The sequence below is a fragment of the Ambystoma mexicanum genome, chromosome 13 (genome assembly GCF_040938575.1).
Source record: "Ambystoma mexicanum isolate Mex_15411 chromosome 13, UKY_AmexF1_1, whole genome shotgun sequence".
Classification (NCBI taxonomy): domain Eukaryota; kingdom Metazoa; phylum Chordata; class Amphibia; order Caudata; family Ambystomatidae; genus Ambystoma; species Ambystoma mexicanum.
The window spans coordinates 719,744,441-719,761,803 of record NC_090938.1 but is presented as its reverse complement, the minus strand read 5'-3'; the positions used below and the strand labels follow the sequence as shown (position 1 = coordinate 719,761,803).

At 45.2% G+C, this 17,363-nt stretch overlaps 1 protein-coding gene across 8 annotated transcripts in view; it reads left to right on the top strand.

The window, feature by feature from the left end:
* LOC138521799 (E3 ubiquitin-protein ligase TRIM39-like) overlaps window positions 1-17,363 on the top strand; it is a 240,732-nt gene that overhangs the window by 124,298 nt on the left and 99,071 nt on the right. For 5 of the 8 annotated variants that reach the window (XR_011283122.1, XM_069634901.1, XM_069634902.1 and 2 more), the window contains one exon: window positions 14,679-14,782. The exons of the other annotated variants lie outside the window; for them this stretch is intronic. Coding sequence is in view for 4 of the 5 variants with exons in the window: in XM_069634901.1 (XP_069491002.1) it covers window positions 14,679-14,782 (104 nt within the window). In the remaining variant the exon portion in view is untranslated. Of the gene's footprint in view, window positions 1-14,678; window positions 14,783-17,363 lie in introns of those variants that run through there. 8 annotated transcript variants of the gene reach the window in all.

Below are 17,363 nucleotides of genomic sequence, written 5' to 3'. Positions count from 1 at the left end.
AGTCCATTACCCCTGTATTCGTTTTTTTTTCTGGAATAGCCTCCTTTAGTTTTCCAAATAGACATCTGTACAATTCCTCCATTTTATTTGGCGTTAATACATATACCAGCGGTACTACTGTTTCGTTTATGCTGCCGTGTATACTATAAAACTGTAGAAATGGGGCAGGAACTGCTTTAAAGGTTGCATTGCCGTGCCATACTGTTGAATTTCCAAGATGTAATAAATTTTCATTAGTTGTAAACATTAGTATTTTTTCTTGTTTTATTTCTATTATGGCGAAGAGAAACTGTTCCCCTTTTTCAGTTTTTTAAAATATTTCTGGTATATCTATTTCAGCATATGTATGTGGTGCAATTGGTAGGTTTTCTTTTAGTTGTTTTTTTCTATTAATGTTACACTGCAGCAGTTTTGTATTTGGCATCTGAGCCGCTACATGTAGCAGGATTTTTTCACATGCTCAGCTTACTATCGATCCACTTGCCTAATTTGGATGTGTTACAGCATTTTTCTTTATTTCATTTATAGTCTTTTTTATCAGTATAGCAGTATTATCATCTGGCATATAATTGTGCTCTCCGCTGCTTCTTATATTTTCCCCCTGAGTAATTGCTCTTCCCGTACACTTTGTTTTGTGGTACTCTGTACACTTCCAGTACGTTTTTTCTTTGCGTACCATTTCCCGACTGTATGTGTAACCTCCATATACTAACTGGTTTCCTCCCATTTGAGACTTTACATACTCGATCGTGGCACTCATCACGTATCTGAAATATCGAAACTACTGGTTAATTTTTTTTTCATGTCTTTCTTATGGGTCATATATTGTCATGGTGTAATTTCTTTGTCATTATTCATTCTTTTTACCTGTATGTTTGCTGTCACGCAATACGATATTCGTGTTAGCGGGTATCTTTGTTCTCCGGTTCTCTCACACACTGGCAGTTTGTTTTCAACTGTCGGCTGTGTGTCGGTGTTCACATAAGGTTCTTTACTCGTCGTCAGTTGCTAGTGTTTTAACCCTTACTTGATCAGTTTTGCTAGTACTATCTGGTTTTGTCTCTTCGTGGAGGAGTTTGAGCGTTGGTGGGAGGGGATTGGTAGGGGGTGTTCGGGGGGACCCCCCCCATTCATAACGTGCACATTGTTCGGGACAATTAACCGTCTCATGTTACACCGAATATAATTAATTAATATGTACAAAGCTTTTCTTTCGACGTAATGACTTTTTACATGATTTCTATTTGATGTTGAAACTTTTACTTTCGATGCTTTTGTTTCGAAAGTATTGTTCGTTGACACTTTTTTTTCGGTACTATCACTATGAACCGGCTTTTTGAATAAGAAGAGGACCCATGCACCCTTCCTAGAGAGATCCTGGAAGAAACCAAAGAAGGCAAGTATCCTGTCCAGCTGTAAGACTTGCAAGGAGACCGTGGACCTGTTGGAAGAAGGCCTGGAAAGCAACTTATTTTGCTGTCCTGGAAGAGCCCTGTCTTGTAGGTGATCTTCAGCAGTCCTGCGAAGGAGCTGCGATCCTTGGAGTGGAGGGAACATCCATTCTCGACGTCAGCTTGGAATCCTGCGAAGAAGAGCCTTCGGAAGTGCCCCTGGACTGCCCAGTGGCAGACCAGCTCAGAGTTTGGGCTACCGTGTTGCAGGCGTCGATGTTCCGAGGCCTGGAGCTTGAGGGATCGCCAGTTTATGCTACAAGACTCACCTCTGCCAAATTTCATTGTTCAAGCATAAAGAAACCAGAAAAGGGAGGCGAAGCATGACCGCAGCAAGTGTGTCCCCCTGCATCGCCATGCATCGGTGGGCGTCATCCAAAACAGTTTCCCTGCATCCAGTCCTGTGCTGAGAGGGGCCCTGCATTAAGTTCTTCTGCATTCTCCAACCTGAAGAACTTGCACCAGCATTCGTCACCGACCAGGTAGAAGTGCTCGAACCTGCAACCCCTGGGCATCAAGGGCTGAAGCTGATGGTGGGAAGAGCGACCCCAGACCGTCTTGAGAAGCCCTGCCAAGTCCTAAGAAGAATCGAAATACGGGCGGTGAGTGTTCACAATACTTACCTGAACCCCTATTTCCCCTTTCAAAGGTTTGGTAACTTTTAGAAACTCTTACAACAGTTTGGTTTTCCCGTTGCTTGCCTGCGGCAAGCACTCCGAATGTTGGGGACACTTTTGATAGTTGGAATAATGTGTCCTCTACCACTTAGAACTCTTCATTGGACACCAGAAACCCTACACTAATTTGTTCCCGTCTCACATCTTAGGGATGGACTTCTAAAGTTAGTGTTGTATCTCTGTTGTACCTTCCTTTACAGGGGTTTTATATGTGTTATGCCCTACTCCAGTGATTGTATATATGTATATTTTATTTTGTGTTGTGTGATATTACATGCTAGTAGTCACTTTTCATAGTGTTACATAGCCATAAATAAATATTTTTATAACTGATTGTCTAAGTGTGTTCCTTGACGTTTTACTGTTTGTGCTCATTGAGGACTACTTACAAGCTCACCATCTCTTGAGACTTAGCCTTAACCACTCATCCACCTACCTTGAACTGGTTTGGCTCCAGCTCCCAGAGTTGCCCCTGTCACTAAACTAGGTTGGCCTTCTATACATCTGTCCACCAGGCCAGAGTAAAGAAAATCAGTCCTAAGAAATTGGAACAACGGGACAATCTCTCACTAAATGTTCCTTTGAAGCACAGTACATGCAGAGTCATTGAGACCTTCTGCAGTTACGTTCCTCGGCTGGCAAAGGACCATGCACAGCTTCAACCTGCATAGGTTCTTCTTCCACAGGTGCATTAGGAAGCAATCTATTGCATTCCAAACAAGCTTGCACCATTCTATACTTTTTCCTTTCCCCCTGCCGTTCTTGAATGCGGTACTCCAATTCCATGACCAACGCGATCATTTCTGCCATGTTTGGGGGACGAGGCACTCGAGCGACCTCCTCTTTCAATTCTTCTGTCAGGCCTCTTCGGAAGAGTGTTAATAGGGCATTGTCAGGCCAAGCTGTATCTGCAGCCACCTGCTTAACTGTGTGATGTACGTCAAAGTTTCCATGAAGACTTGTTTAAGGTCCAACACATGTTCTTGTTCGGACACTGTAAGTTCCGTCCGCCCGAACATTGCCCAAAGCCTTGATATGAATCCAGCACTGGATTATGTGTTGTTACTAAAGGCGTTGCGCAGGGGAGAGCACTTCCCGCCAAGTTTGAAATCATAAACCCCACTTTGGAATGGTCAGTAGGAAAAAATGCCAGCTTTAATGTAAATTGCAGCAGACATGCATCTATGAATTCCTTACATTTTCTAGGGTTGCCATCAAATTTGCCTCCTGCAAGCAGACCCAGTGGCAATTTAATGGGAATATGAGGTTGTGCCACCAATTACCGTAGTGTGACGTTTTCTGTTTTTAAAGTTTGGACTACGGCAGTGAGTGCCTGTACAGCTGCCACCAGTTGCTACATTTGGTCCATCTCTGATTACGTTTTTGGTCGTCGCTTACTATCACAGTAATGCGAGCACTAACCTACGTGAGGTCACAGCAGCAGCTGGAGTGAGAGGAAATAGCCCAAGGAATATCCGAACACCGGGTAGTAAGATGGTTTCTTGTACTCAAAGTGATGAATGCACTGTAAAACCACCTGGAAAGAAAACCCTTGATGTGATCTGGTGGCGAGGATCAGAAGTATCACCTCCAGAATGACAGGAACGATGGCCAGGAGGGATGGTAACTCTAGGAACCAAGGACTGAACGGGAAGCAGCACAAGAGAAAACAAGCAGAGAGGGCAGAAGGACAAGAAAGGAGCACAGCAGCCAGGAACAGGGAAACCAGGCAGGGAGGAAGAACAAAGGGGCATCAGTGATTGGGGAGAAGCAACGAGCGGCACTCACTGTGGCTCCCAATTAAATGCTGTGTCCAACTCCGTTCTGAGTGCCTTGTGGGCAGGTGTCCTGGGTGCCGTCTTGGAACTGACTAGAAAGTTGCACTGAGTGTAAGATAATGGGATGAACCCAGTGCCATCTTGAAGAAGAAGCACTGTAATACGGAGGCATCTTTGTCCATTTGTGCCAAAGGAACCATGAGGAGACCTTATTCCTGACAGTACCTCCCACAGTTTTTCGTTCTGCTTGAGCTATTTTGATCAAAACCACCAATGTGAGTACTTGCCTCTGGGTCCTGGGGTAGACAATAATTCACAATTCTCACCCTCAGGTCCGGGTCGAGGTTCTTTGGAGGGGAGTCTCTACTGCCTTTCCCATAGACTTCTAGTGAGAGTCCTCCTGCTCTGCTGCATCTTCCTCTTGGGCTCCTGGTTCGTCCATCGACCTCAGAATCTCTGGGTCTCTTCCGTTGGTTTGTTTGCCACAGAATTTGCACCTGTGGGGTAGAACCGACTTTCCTCTAATTGTTTCCTATGAAACTTTCAACTTGCTCTAGAATGTTCCTAAATTGACCGCAGGGCTCCTTACCTGCTCCTGGACATTTTCTTCTACCTATAAGGGGTTCAGAGAGTTCTGCACCAAAAGTTAAAATGTTAGTATCTACCTGTGGTTTTTAATGCTTTTTTTTTTAAAGTCTTGCTATTCATTTCCCCAAAAGAGAGGGCCTCCTCTATGATAGTTCCTAGCCTATAAGAGAGCCTCATCTATGAAAAAGGCTCATCTATGACAGGCTCATAAACGAAAGGCTTATCAATAAGAGCCTCATCTATGAGAAAGCTTTGACTAGGAGAGGGCCTAGTCTACGAGAAGACCTCGTTTACAAGAAGGCATCCTCTACTAGAGAGCTTGGTCTAAAAGAAAGGTTTGTCCATGACAGGCAGATCTATGACAGTTTGGTCTACAAGAGTCTCCACTATGAGAGAGCCTTGTCAATGAGAAACCCTCATCAAAAAGAAGGCCTCATCAACGAGAGGGCCTCATCAATGACAGAGCCTCATCTACAAGAGAGCATTGTCTATGGAAAGGGCTTGTCTAAGACAGGCTCCTCCATGAGAGCCTAATCTATGACAGGCTCGTCCACGAGAGAGCATCATCTACGAGAGGGCCTCATCTATGGGATTGGCTTGTTAATGACATGTTAATCCATGGGAGAGCCTTGTTTACAACAGGCTCATCTACAAGAAAGTCTTGGTTAAGAATAAGCCACATCCATGAAAGAGCCTTGCCTATGAAACCTCGGCTTCACCTGGCTCTTCTACACCAGGCTTCTCTATGAAAGAGTCTCATGTATGAGGGAGCACAATTTATGAGAGGACATAGGCTACGAAAAGCTTGTCTCTGAAAGTGCCTCATCAAGGAGAGAACCTTTTCTATGATGGAGGCTCGTCTTTGAGTCGACATCGTCTACTAATAAACCTCATCAATAAGAAGCCTACTCCATGGCAGATCATCATTTTTAATAATCTTAGTCTAACACGGGCTCATCGATGAAAGGCCTGGTCTACTACAAACCTATCTACAGCAACTTCCTCTATGAGAGGCCTTGTCTGCAGCAGCTTCATTAACGACCAGGACTGTACAAAAGCCCTTGTCTATGGGAGGCCTATTCTATGACAGAAACTTGTCTTCAACAAACTTTTGTGAGAGGGGGTTTGTCCATGACAGCTTAACCCATGAAATGCCTATTTTGTAAAGACTGAGACTGTCACGACTCGCTCCCTTCGCTCCCGTTCCCACCACTTGGGGGCATGATTTGGGGTTTATTCCCTACTGGACCTTTCCTCCGAACCTTATGCTACAGTGCTGTGATGAATTGGGAGCGCTAAATCCCTATTTTCCAAGCTACTTCCCTTCCGGATCCATTCCAGGTTTTTGGCAGCCAGCATGCTTCTTTAACCAAATGACAATGCTTCCCAGAATGCCTGGCCCACTGCTCCACCTCCACCCTTGCAGGACAAGGTTGGGTGGAGGATAGGCAACAGCTGTGGCTGCAGGTGCAGCAATCAGCACACCTGAGGCGTGTGCTCGTTAAGCAGCTTTAAAAGCCTCAGTCTTACTTCAGTCCAGCGCTGGTCATCGTTTGCAGTGTTCCTGTTGTGACTAGTCCCTTGTTCCTTGTTCCTTGCCTTTGTACCTAGTTCCTAGTTCCTGTTTTCTTGTTCCTCCGCCCTGAATCTCGGATTCATGCGCTAATTGATTTCTGCTCCCTTGATTCCCTTTTTGTCTTCCTCTGTTTGCAGGCAGCATTTCTCAGTGCTTTCCCCTTTTAGATGCAGCCCAGTTTGTCTGTGTTCTATATTTCTTTGACTCTGTCCTTTGCTGCTGTAAACCCGTATGCCTCAGCCTTCCTCTTAGATTAGCTTCCTGTCTTTTCCTTGGAGGGGTAGGGAGAAGTTTGCATTGGTTATTTCGTTTTTCCCTGCTCCTGATCCTTACTTTCTATTGGGATCCATTCCATGTTTTCCATTGCACTTCTGCATTTATTTCCCATTTGATTATTAGGTGTGGTGTGCGGTTGTAGCTAGCTCCTGTGTGAATGCTTATGTTTTCCTCACTAATTTGTAATCACTATTCCAATTTAGGTATTTAGTTTTCCTCCCATTGCTGTTCTAGCCTTTCGGGGTCCCAGTTTCATCAACAGGATTCGTGGGCTAGCTGACATTCAAGAGGTTTATCTCGTCCTCGTGAGTACAGTTCTTTAGTTCCCTTATTTAATACCATCAAGAGTGTTAGTTCACAGATCCTGTCATTGCTTGCCCTCCACGTGGGTTTAGCGCTGTCAGTACCTGTAACAGCATTTGGGGGTAAGGCGCTTGCCGACTTTCCTCGCGGTCAGGTGCTTACCCCACATCCCTTTTCATATATTGGTTTTGATGTCACACTCTATTTGCACTCCTGGGTTCTAGCATACATGAGTCGTTGTTCCTGTGTGCACGTAGTTTAATTTGAAGCTATTCACTGTGTGATTTAGTGCACATTTCCCTTGCCATATTCGCTGCCTTTGTACTCGCCTGACTAATCCTGACAGAATGACCAGCCAAAAATTCCCATTGAATATGGCAAGTTTAAGAAAGAAAGGCAGCAAGGCCTCTAACAAGTTTGTACAGAAAGCTTCCCCTACATTTACCTGTGACAATCAAATCACTAGTCCTGACTTAAATGAACTCCTTGTCACGAATGGGCATTTACGTGCAAAGTATTTTTCCCATAGGATGGCACATCCTACATTGCCTGATCCTAGTTCTATCTTTTGTTTTGATCCCGATTCTATGTCAGCGCAAGCCTTAGCAGCAGAAAACAACACACTGTTAGACTTATTATACAAGAGTACCTCTGTTGTTGAACCCCATGATTCCAGTTGTGCTTCACCTCGGATAGAACAGTTTCATGATACAAACATAAAGAATGGAGGGGTTCCTTGCATAACTTCTGTTTTCTACCCTCAGTCTAAAGCATACTCCTTTGCACAGGTACATACTGTAGGCCCTAATGCCAAGAGGTCTAATTTCAATAGTTTGCTTAAGGGAAACACAGACCAAGTTGGTAAGAGAAACTATAAATCACAGAACCTGCAAGCAGTAGAGGACAATGTACAATCGGTGCACATCCAGACTGCTAGTGCAGGATCCAGCCCTGATGCCACTATGCCTCCCCCTGTGCCTACTGATAGTGATGTACAGTTAATGCAGGGCATGCTAAGAGCTAAGCTTGAGGAGTTAAGACAAGAATTCATTTCTTTACAAGAGGAGAATAAAACCTTGCACTCTTTACTGAATACACCTCAGACTTTATGTGTTGATGTTGAGGAAGTGAACACTGTTCAGCCCCTGAGTGCAGAGACTTTGGTAAACCATGATATTTGTCAATATGTTAGATCTATTGGGAGTGAAGGTCTTTCGTCTAGCACAGCGCTTAATCTGGGCACAGTTTCTAACAATTGTCCTGCTGTTTGCCAGGGATTGCAGTTAGCTGAAGATTTACAAGCCACTCCTTTACCTAAAATTTCCTGTGTTGCAGTTTGTAATAATTCTGAGCTAGCACACATACAAGCTTCTGATTTCCAAACACAATCCACAATGGTGGCATACACAGATTCAGTCACTACAGGAGGCTTAGGCCCTGCTCTTGATACAGCTGCTGAGACTGAAGTAGATGTTAAAGCTGATGTGGAAAACGATGTTACCTCTGGGTTCACTCTTCCTTCTGCCAATTCTGATCAATACGAACAGTCAGAGACAGTACAGATTTCATGTTCTGATGGACTCATTCCACAGTATACAGAACCAAAAAACCGGCAGGCGATTCCTGAACTGTTGATTGATAATCTGCCTCTTTCAGAAGCTAAAACAGAGGAATGGACAATTGACGAAATCCTGATTAACAGAGACTTTACTATGGTGATTCCACTGGTTGATTTTGATTTCTACAAAGAACGAGACTCTGTGTCACCCACTAAAGAAAGGGACTGCAAGGGTACAGCTCAGTCTTTGGTTACTGGTGCCAAGGAGTCTACTGCCCTAAAGGTGCCCTCCATTCCTGAGCCACCAATGTGTCTGTCAACTTCTGAGACTTCTGTCTGTCCTCCTACAACCATTGACTCTTCTATGATCCAATCCACAGCCCTGCAGTCATCTTTGGCACACGTGTCTTCAACCAATGAACCGCTGCCATGTCTGCCATTTACTCAAGAGCCAGTCCCAAAGACCTGGACATGTTTGTATCCAGCAACCGAGATTGCTTCAGCTTGCATGCCTTCAGCCTCAAGGTTTCCCCTGGCCTGCCTGTCTTCAGCTACAGTGACTCATCCTGCAGATCATCCTTCAGCTTTAGAGCCTCCGGTAGTCCATCAAAAGTGCATGTCTTCAGTCCCGGAGTATACTGAGTATTTGCCTTCAGTTCATGAGACGCCTGTATCCTGCTTAGCCTCGCTGCCAATATCAGAGGTATACCTGTCTACACCATCAGATCCTGCTGTATTTTCTTCTGCTCCAGCGATTCCTCCTGAATCCCAACCATTTACTGTCGATGAACGTCTAGATTGCCTTTCTTTTGCTTCAGGAGGAGCACCAGAATGCCTGCCTTTTCCACAAGACGATTCTCCCAACTGCTTCACTTTAGCATCAGAGCCTCCTAAAAATGCAGCATCAGAGTTTGAGACTTTTGCCAGCTCCCGCTTCAGAGTCATCAAGCTGGACCAAGTGGTGAGTCAGAACCGCTCACCTGGGTGTGCACAGGGGGTGGTGGAGACCGGCGTATTACCTACAGGACTTGTGCAACAGAATTCCGCCTAGAAGCACCAGTTGGGTGCTAGTAGCCAAAGGAAGGGAATGACTGCTGCAGTTCAAAATGTGTCTGTTATTGCTCATTCTGCGAGTGTGCCTGAAATACCAAGTACTGCGTCTATCACTCCTATCAGTATGCCAAACGTCCCTGCTGTTGTATCCCACGTGCAACAAGGTGGTTACACGACTGTCACCAGGAGTACCAGCCTTGTACAACCCATTGGACTTTCAGGTCTCCAAGGCGTAGAACATGTGCAGTAAAACCTTAGTCACTTTCAACCACAAGCCTTTTCCCAGATGGATGACAGAAGAAAATCTGAACCTCTACCTCAGCCGCCACCTTCTCTAATGGCTGAACATAAACCTTTCCTGAAGCCAGCACTTTCCTCACCTCCCGCATGTCCACTCTCGGCAGAAAGGCTAACAGGGCTTCTACCATTGTCTAAGGCATGTTGCACCAGCCTGCCTCCCTCCTCAAAGACTTATAATGGTCCACTCCCAGTGACTGAGCTTCCTGGACCTTCCAACTCTGCTTCAGGTCCTGCAAGTCCTTCATGCCTTTCTTCGAACCATGAGTCTCTTCCTCACCAGAAGCCACCGTTTCCATCAGTACCACCTCCAAAGACAAAGCACTCCTATCATGGAAGTCCATCTGCCTTTGCCCACAGGCCACCATTTCCATCAGTGCCACCTCCAAAGAAAAAGCACTCCCATCATGAAAAGAAGATGTCTCGTGCGGGTGGCGGGCACCCGAAGACGGCCGTAGTAGGGGGTATACTGTCACGACTCGCTCTCTTCGCTCCGGTTCCCACCACTTGGGGGCATGATTTGGGGTTTATTCCCTACTGGACCTTTCCTCCGACCCTTAGGCTACAGTGCTGTGATGAATTGGGAGCGCTAAATCCCTATTTTCCAAGCTACTTCCCTTCCGGATCCATTCCAGGTTTTTGGCAGCCAGCATGCTTCTTTAACCAAATGACTATGCTTCCCAGAATGCCTGGCCCACTGCTCCACCTCCACCCTTGCAGGACAAGGTTGGGTGGAGGATAGGCAACAGCTGTGCCTGCAGGTGCAGCAATCACCACACCTGAGGCGTGTGCTCGTTAAGCAGCTTTAAAAGCCTCAGTCTTACTTCAGTCCAGCGCTGGTCATCGTTTGCAGTGTTCCTGTTGTGACTAGTCCCTTGTTCCTTGTTCCTTGCCTTTGTACCTAGTTCCTAGTTCCTGTTTTCTTGTTCCTCTGCCCTGAATCTCGGATTCATGCGCTAATTGATTTCTGCTCCCTTGATTCCCTTTTTGTCTTCCTCTGTTTGCAGGCAGCATTTCTCAGTGCTTTCCCCTTTTAGATGCAGCCCAGTTTGTCTGTGTTCTATATTTCTTTGACTCTGTCCTTTGCTGCTGTAAACCCGTATGCCTTAGCCTTCCTCTTAGATTAGCTTCCTGTCTTTTCCTTGGAGGGGTAGGGAGAAGTTTGCATTGGTTATTTCGTTTTTCCCTGCTCCTGATCCTTACTTTCTATTGGGATCCATTCCATGTTTTCCATTGCACTTCTGCATTTATTTCCCATTTGATTATTAGGTGTGGTGTGCGGTTGTAGCTAGCTCCTGTGTGAATGCTTATGTTTTCCTCACTAATTTGTAATCACTATTCCAATTTAGGTATTTAGTTTTCCTCCCATTGCTGTTCTAGCCTTTCGGGGTCCCAGTTTCATCAACAGGATTCGTGGGCTAGCTGACATTCAAGAGGTTTATCTCGTCCTCGTGAGTACAGTTCTTTAGTTCCCTTATTTAATACCATCAAGAGTGTTAGTTCACAGATCCTGTCATTGCTTGCCCTCCACGTGGGTTTAGCGCTGTCAGTACCTGTAACAGCAATTGGGGGTAAGGCGCTTGCCGACTTTCCTCGCGGTCAGGTGCTTACCCCACATCCCTTTTCATATATTGGTTTTGATGTCACACTCTATTTGCACTCCTGGGTTCTAGCATACATGAGTCGTTGTTCCTGTGTGCACATTTCCCTTGCCATATTCGCTGCCTTTGTACTCGCCTGACTAATCCTGACAGAGACTGCGAGAGCTCTATTTATGACATACTTGTCTATGACAGAGATTAAACAACATGGGATCTTGTTCTCAGTGGATTAACAGGCCAGAGGCCTCATTGATGAAAGACCTCCTAGAATAAACAGAGCCTCAAGTCTGAATCCTGAGTGTTGCTGCGGTCGAGCCCTCCAGTAAATGTCAGGGGAAAGGCAAATGCTTTTGGAAAGCAGATACTGATACTGGGTGTGGATATACGTGAAAATGTCGAAAGTTAAAAGTCAGCAGGAGGAAAAACCGGAGTTTATTTACATGCATTTCCCTTTCGACATTTTTACGTTGGTCCGTCTCCCTCGCTAATTCGCCCACCCCCCTACTTACCAGGGCGGCACACTTTGTTGTGGGGCGCCGACTGCCCTGTTTCCCTGCGATGTCAGTTCCTTCGACTTACGTGGACGTGAACCGCTGCTGCAGGGTCCTTTTTTCATTTTTTTGTTCATTGTCCCAAACTGGGGACACCGCAGCAACCTCGATTGGATTACAGCAAACAAGGGTGCGACACATCCACAACCCCACTACCCTTGTTCGCTGTAATGTGAACGTATGGCATAATTGTTTGGCTATTTTGGCTGTACGTAATTTTCGTACTGCCGAAATTCGAACAATTAAGCCATACGTCCTTTTTTATACTACATTTTCTACGGATTCAGGTAGGTGTCACCCTGCTACAGATAGCAAATTCACCAGCCATCTTGATCTGATCTAACAGAGGTAGTACAGGGCTAGTACAACAGAATTGAGCTGTGGTGGCTTTTCCGGGCAGACCTATCCCTCCTTTCACTATGGGTGTCAGAGTCTGGATTTACACATGTATTATTCAACTGCTCTCAGTTCACATCAAACCTGAATGTTTTTTTAACGTTGTAGCTCATTTTGGTGACATTGCAAATAGTTTCCCCTGAAATGTATTCCTACGGTAACAGTTTCTAGAATGTCTTTTTAGTTCTTGGATGCCTTTTGCTACGGGTTGAAAATGTTTCCTACCCTCTATGGCTAGGACTGATTATCATGTGTGCATAATTTTTTAATAACATACCCCACAGAGTCCAAGTGAATGTGGAGTGTTAGTGTGGGCCTTTGGGATTTTAGCATATTGATCCTCGCTGGTGAAAATGTCTGTCCCTTTTCTCCTATCCTCTACCTACATGTGCTAGGTGCTGACAATCAGGGCCAGGGCCTTCACATATACCAGGGGTAGGGTGTGTCTGTAGGGCACTGTGCTGAATTGTGCAGGCCCATAGGGGGCTTTACCTGCTTGTAGGATTTGTGGTTCCCTTGTACTCCCACCCCCTGTTAATGTATGCTCGGTGCCCACCTGTGGCAGTGGACTCGCATCTAAACCGTGGGGGGTGAGGAGAGTCCTTTTTAGGCATTTACTGGTTGCTTTATAATGTTCTGGGTATCTTGTTAATACTGCGTATTATACATTAAGTACTTATTTTACCTGATGTATTTCTATGTGTGACTTAATAAAATATATATAATTTGTTCAATATATCAGTGTAGTGTATTTGCTAGAGATATGTGTCTGTGGACTAATTGTACCTGTGTGCCGACCCCTGACTGAGAGTAAAGCCTTGCCCCTCTGTACGCGTTAGCCCCCCATTTAGGTCAGTGGTTTTAGTGCCCTAAACAGGTGGGGCCTCAAAAGGTGCATACCCCTTTTGAAGCCCCTCTGCCCTCTATTCATTTCTATGGGCATAAAGTCCACTGCTGCAGTTACCTGCGCCTGTTTTATGGTAGTGGAACCGGGGACTAGGCACCTCTCCCGGGGTACCCCTGAAGCACTGGGGTGGGCAGCTGCCCCTTCCCTCCAAGGCAATAATGGCTTTGCTTTATTCATTCTAGTGCTGACTCTAGGACTGCCCCTTGTATCGAGCCTCTTTATTCCCTATTGGTGAACCGTGAGAACTGCTACAATGTATCCTTAAAGTATCCAAGAACTGGGCAACCTGCCTTTGAACTTTGAATACTTTGATTCTTCCAATTCTAGAATAGGGGCTGGATTTCCTTTTATGTGGTGGTGTGCCTTATGAACCTATAAGGCCTTTGTAAGAATTGTAATACCCTCCCTGCTTTTGCTAATTGTTGAACCTATTACTTGAACTGAATTCTAAAGTGGGGCGTGTTCCAATTTTGGGTACCTACGTGTGGTTTGTATATGTGTAGATATTGGGCCTCATTACACGGAAGGCGGTAATGGTTAACGGCCACCGTTAATGGTAACGGTGACCGTTAACCATTACTGCCTTACTACGAGGTCCCTTAGCGGGTTGGTGCTTTAACGCCTGCTTTTTGCAGGCGTTAAAAACCAACCCGCTAAGGTACCTCGGAGCTAATTACGGCACCGCAAAATTGCGGTGCCATAATTAGCGCCTTCCCCATTCCCATAGAGCCCTATGGGGCAGAAATGGGAATGGGGAAGGGCAATGGCGGAAGGGGGATTTACCGCCCCACCAACCTTGGAATGGGGCGGTAAATCCCCTTTCCGCCAAGGCGGTGCCGGTATTTTACCGGCATGAGCCATGGCGCTAATAGCGCCATGGCTCACCGCCTTCCGTGTAATGAGGCCCATTGTGTTACTTATCATGTAGTGTCTTTTACTTATGCATGTGTTGTTAATAAATAGATGTCGTTTTGTACTTGCTTGAGTGGACATTTTATTACTTGTTAATTGTACTTTACACCAAACCACTGATGTCTTAAGTCTCAGTCTAACTGCTCGTCCTCGCTACCAAGGAAGCCTTATGTTCCTGCATCTGTGTAAAAACCCTTGTAGGTCCACTAAGGACAGCGTCTCATATTCCTACAACAGTAGTGGTTCTAAAAACCTAAAAACCTAACAGGCAAAAAAGGTTAGAAAACTCAAATGGATAGATCAGGAAAAATGTGGCACTCCAGCATCTGGCATCCTTCAGACTTGCAACTATTTAAATATTGATAATAAAACAAACAGAAAATGGTGGGAATATCCACACTGCTAATCCCTGTCTCCCCTTCAGAGACTATTATTTAAAAGTAGACATTCCCCAGCCCACCCGCTCCTCCCTGGGGTCTCCCCTTCAGAATGTGTGTCACAGTAGTGGTTCCTCTGCCCCTCCCCTCACCGCTGCCTGTCTCTTGCTCCTCATTTATGAGTGGTGCTCTCCGCCCATCTGCTTTATGGGGATGCGCTTCCCCTTCCTTTCATGTTTAGTAATTTAGAGCCTTCCTTTTCCATCTTTAGTAATGGGGTCTCTTTTTCCTCCCCTTATCTTACCATTGAGACCCCCTTTCTCTTACTTTTCTCTGGAGGCCGAGGGTTATACACAGTATCCTTCTATAATTCTCAGGTGTAGTGAAGTCAAGGCCCTGAAGCCCCAGGAAGATGCCCTTGGAATGGAGACGACGCTGCAGAGCATCAGACGCCATGCCCAGCTGCTTGCAGAATTACAAGGTAGATATGAGGCCAGGCCCATCCAAGAGATGATAGTGGTTGGGAAGGATTATCCAACCATCTCACTGCACTTTTTACATTTAAATACATGTAAATACACACATCTCAGTGAGGAACAGATCTGCCTGTATTCTTGTACTTGCATACTTCAAACCCTACATACCAGGCAATGGAGCACAGTGGCATCACAGTGGTTGGGTCAGGGTGAGGCTGGCTGCTTGGTGGGTAAGAGCCGCATTATCTTACCGCTATTACCTGGTGCACCAAGTTTTTAGAGAAACCCTTGAATATCAAGGTCTTCAGGCATAATGGTGCTGTTCGGAGGTGGGTTGGGACGGCATTCCACAGTGGCGATAGGTCTTCTTCTGTTACCCGCCCCCTGTTTTATCTTTCCTTTTCAACATTTGTTTGTTTCCAGTCTTGCAATGATGTGGCTTCTAGAATTGCTGTGGCCTCCCCAGTGTTGTGGCTAAGTACGGTTGTGGGTAGGTTACCCTAGCCTTGGATGTTATAAAGTCTATTATAAAGATTATTTGGCCTGGTATCAAGTAGGGGTGTCACGGTATTAGTTTTATGACGGTACAATAACCTTCTTGCCAAATGACGGTATATCATGGTTATCGCGGTATAGCAGGTGGAGTTAACTAATCTTAACAAATATTTTCTAAAAGGTCATAAATTGCCAGATTATTCATCACAAACAAAACCAGGCACCCAGGGCGAGAATTGGGCTTTTCAACATACTTTCCACTGAAATGCCACCCCTTGCTTCCACAAACACAAACACACGTGGGGAGAGGAGGAGGGGGGGGGAGCCCTGCTGCGACTGGCAAAGCAAACTGAATAGCTTTTTTTAAGTGGTCATTTAGGCTTTTAGCTCCCCCACTGGCTACTGGTGAAGATGAACATGTTGCCATCTTAATAACCTGCATGCCACAGATCAATGGAGTCTGATGGTAGAATACGCTTGTGCGCATGCACACGCACTCTCTCTTTACGTTACAGCCTTTAGTTTACTTCCGGGCCAAAAGGTGTTCGGTAATCACGGACATGTTACCCTTTGGTATGGCAGCAGGGAATACCCACAGAGATTAGTAAATTTCGCAGTGTGACTTATTATATGTAAATTCAATGATAGAACCTGGGAAATCCCCCATTGTCATATGTTTAGAAAACATTATCCATTATAAATATATAAACCCCAAAGCCACCAACCCAAAGTCCCGGGAGGATAGCTCAGCGGCAACGTGCGTGCCTTGGAAGCAAGACGACACGAAGCAACACAGGTTCGATCCCCGGGTTCGCACTTAGAAACCTCTGGGTGTTTAAGCACGTTATAAATATGCAAATAAGACAAAAACAATTACGCAACTAAATAAACAAAAACAATTTCTTTAACAGCGCCGTGATGCCCGCGGGCTGTGTGAGCGCTTTAAAAAAAAAAGCAAACCCTTTTCCTTCTTGGCACTGTATTATTCTTCCTATTGCTAACGTATTGATTTTGTGTCAGGCACATGTGGTTTATGGAATGGCATTAAAAACTGCTCAAACTGAAACTACTTGGCAGACGGCACATCCAACAGTTCAAGACCAAGACTGTGCAGCACTTGCTTACTGCAGCCTTTCCAAATCAGATTGAAAAGCACACTTAACGGTATAAACGGTATACACAATGTGACGGTTATTATTGTTCAATTCATTGGTTCACGGTATCTTTAACGGTATACCTTAATACCGTTACATCCCTAGTATCAAGGTTGGGGGAAATGTGGTCAAACTGTTTGATGCTGATGATTTGTGTGGTGCGAGGGTGGAGGGTCAGAGAGGAGTAGGTTTCCACTTCCAGGTGTGCTTGAACTTGGGACTACTGCAGGCCTGACATGCGAGGCTGGCAGGAAAGGTTTGGTTCTGTGCAGTCATGCTAATTGGTACCAAGCCGTCTGGGCATTTTGTCACTTTGGATAACTTTGGCGTGAACCCTTTGAGGTTCGTTTTAGCGAGCCCGCCACGTTCGGATGAGCCACGTTCGGATGAGCCACGTTCGGATGAGCCACGATCGGATGAGTGTTTGATTGGAGGAGTCATGATTGGAGGAGTCATGTTTGGATGAGTGTTTGATTGGATGAGTCATGATTGGAGGAGTCATGTTTGGATGAGTGTTTGATTGATTGGATGAGCCATGATTGGATGAATCATGATTGGATGACCCATGATTGGATGAGTGTTTGATTGGTAGGGTTTCTGAGAAGCAAAACCATTCTTTGTGTGGGGATGATTATAAGAAATGAAATGGTCATCCATGACTGGATGAACAAACTAAATACATATACATTTCACTGATAATGCACTAGTTGAGTTGTACATAAACTCATCAAATTTAGCAAAATAAACAGTGGTGTGAAAAAAGATGAATTGTACAAATTCTAAATATTGAATTGTCAGTAAGACAGAATAACTCATAATAAAGTGTAAATGGAAGGATTGGCACACATCATTAAAGATAGCTAGGGGGAGAAGTTAGAGGGGGAGAATAAAAGGATAACCAGTCTTCTACCATTTTACTTTAGAGAAGGGAGGAATA